Source organism: Micromys minutus (genome assembly GCF_963924665.1).
Source record: "Micromys minutus genome assembly, chromosome: 12".
NCBI lineage: Eukaryota > Metazoa > Chordata > Mammalia > Rodentia > Muridae > Micromys > Micromys minutus.
Genome location: NC_137981.1, coordinates 17078019 through 17080710, shown reverse-complemented (window position 1 = coordinate 17080710; position 2692 = coordinate 17078019). Strand labels below are relative to the sequence as shown.

The following is a 2692-nucleotide window of genomic DNA, read 5'->3' as shown; positions in this document are numbered from 1 at the left end:
TTAGAAATGGGAAAACAATCATATAACAAACAAATCATGTTGCTCTCTGGATTCGTAAACATTGTTTCCACAGTTGGTAAAAAGCTTCCAATTTATCAATAATGCTGTTCGCTGTTCACCACCTGAAACAGGAGTTGAGATGGCTGACAGAACAGAATCTTCAGGATCTAACAAGTCTGGGAGAACTGGAAATAAGGGTCAAAGGAAACATTTTCTAGGCTCAGAAAGATAGTTTGCTAAATACTCCTACTGAGACAAAAAAAATACAATACTTAATTTGGTAACATGAAATTGTGTTTACTTGCTAGCCTTTTCTTCAAGTGCATAGTGAAAGTATCTCCAAAGTCTAACTTATTTTATTATTTCACAACGTACATTCTTTTCACAGACCTGCTACGGAATACTTACTCTCTGAACAGTTAATGGATATGTGTGCTTTAAGAGACCAGTATTAGATCTAAATTCTAATAATAGTTTGCTTGACATTTCAGGGTGTTGTTTGACATTGCTTCCACTCTAGCATGTTTAGGAAATAGGAAGACGAGTTTAATAATTGAAAGAAGTACTCAGTGTTTGAGGGTACTGCAGTTCTTATAGAGAACCCAGATTTTGTTCCAAGCACCTAAATATTGGCTCACAACCCTCTATTACCTCCAGCTCTATGGAATCCAGGGCCTTACTCTGTCCTCTGTAGGCAGCAGTCATGCATATGATACACATAAACAGATGAGGAAAAGCCACTTATACATACAAAATAAAAATAAATAAATCTTAGACTTTAAATAAGAGAACGTAAATGTGACATTACCACCACTCCTTGTGTTGACGCAATTAAAATATATCATTTATTTTTTTTCACCTTTCTTTACAAAAAAATATATCTGTTCACCAGCTTTTTCATGGCTGCCTTTACTTCGTTGTTTCTCAATGTATAGATGATAGGGTTGAGTAAAGGAAAGATCACAGTATGAAACACAGAAACCACTTTATCTAGAGAAAATGAGTCAAATGGGCGAGCATAAATGTAAATGGATGGTCCAAACATCAGCACCACTATGGTGATGTGGGAATAACAAGTGGATATCGCCCTGCTGGTGCTCTCACCTGAACTTGAGTGTTTCTTAAGCATGGCCAGAAGGAAGGCATAGGACATCAGTAGAGCAATGAAGCACACCACAGAGATCAGGCCACTGCTAAAGATCATGACCAGTTCCTCCAGGAAAGTATTGGCACAGGCAATCCGGACAACTTGTGTGATGTCACAAAAATAATTGTCTAATTCATTGGGCCCACAAAATGGGAGTCGGACAATGAGAGCCACCTGTATTATAGAATGGACAAAGCCCCCTGTCCAAGAGAGGGCCACTAAGATACAACAGAGATGGCGATTCATGATGGTAGCGTAGTGAAGAGGGCGGCAGATGGCAGCATAGCGGTCAAAAGCCATCACTGTCAGCAGAAACATCTCAGAGGCCCCAACAAAGTGCAAGAAGAAGAGCTGAGCTATGCACCCAGCAAAGGAAATTATCTTCCTCTCCACAAAGAAGTCCACGAGCATCTTAGGTGCTGTGATAGAGGAGTACCAAATGTCAAGAAAGGCTAGATTAGCCAGCAGGAAATACATGGGAGAACTCAAATGGGGATCAAGCCTGATGGTGCAGATGATAAGAATATTCACTGGAAGTATGAATAAATAAAAGGATAAAAATATAACAAACAACACTAGCTGGACTTCCCGAGTCTGAGATAGACCGGTGAGAACAAATTCGGTCACGGTGGTATCATTTGCAGGTTCCATTTCTTGAATTAATTTTTCATTATGGCTGTAGAAAATAAAAGAAATTATAATTACTACAAATAATAGTTAACGAGAACTACATCACTATTTTCAAAATTATAATATGCTTTTATCATTAAGAGATTACGTTGGGGTAATGGAAGAGGACTCAATGCTCTTGTAGAGAACCTCAGTTCAGTTCACAACCCACAGGGCAGCTAATAATGTGCAGTTTTGGTCCCAGGATATTCAACATTTTCTTTCTGGTCTTTATGGACACCAAGCATGAGTGCAATAAACAGACATACATGCTAACAAAACACCCATACACATGAAATAAAATAAAAAAATATTAAAGAGATTGTATTAGAAAACCCTTGCCTTCCCCATTTGATATTTAATTTAAAAAATTAAATGATGAACTTGTAAACTGAAATAATCTGAGATATACCATACATGTATAAGCCTACTTCAGGAATATGCCACACACCTGAAAGCTAAATATTAGCTTGATTCCGAAATATTTTATTTTTTTATAAAACCCATTGGCAATATTTTCTTCAAATGTTTACCCTATTCTGACTGTGGTAGCTAGCTGATATTTAGATTAATAATTGGAAATGCAGACTTTTCACTCTAGATTATCTTTTGCTGGGCAATCTTGCTAATATGAAAGCTAAGCTTATACTGATCTCTCAATACTTTCTGGTTTATCTTTTATTATTTGTAATTATAGGCATGAGGGAGGCGAGATACACACTGGTGATGTCTGGATCTGAAGGGCATCAGCTCCACCTGGAGCCAGATCTATAAAACAGCCCAACATGGGTACTAGAAACAGCTAAATTCAGTTCATCTTGAAAAGCACCAAGAACTAATGAGCTATCTCCCTGGCCTTCACTACTTTATATGTAG

General features: G+C 37.6%; 1 protein-coding gene across 1 annotated transcript; it reads right to left on the bottom strand.

Annotated features, from left to right (window-relative positions):
* Window positions 1-865: 865 nt before the first annotated feature.
* On the bottom strand, window positions 866-1798 carry LOC308428229 (olfactory receptor 4M1; the record flags this gene model as incomplete). The annotated part of the gene is made up of 1 exon (XM_080926639.1): window positions 866-1798. One exon carries the CDS (start codon window positions 1796-1798, stop codon window positions 866-868), a length of 933 nt encoding a protein of 310 aa, XP_080782765.1.
* Between the last annotated feature and the right edge of the window lie 894 nt (window positions 1799-2692).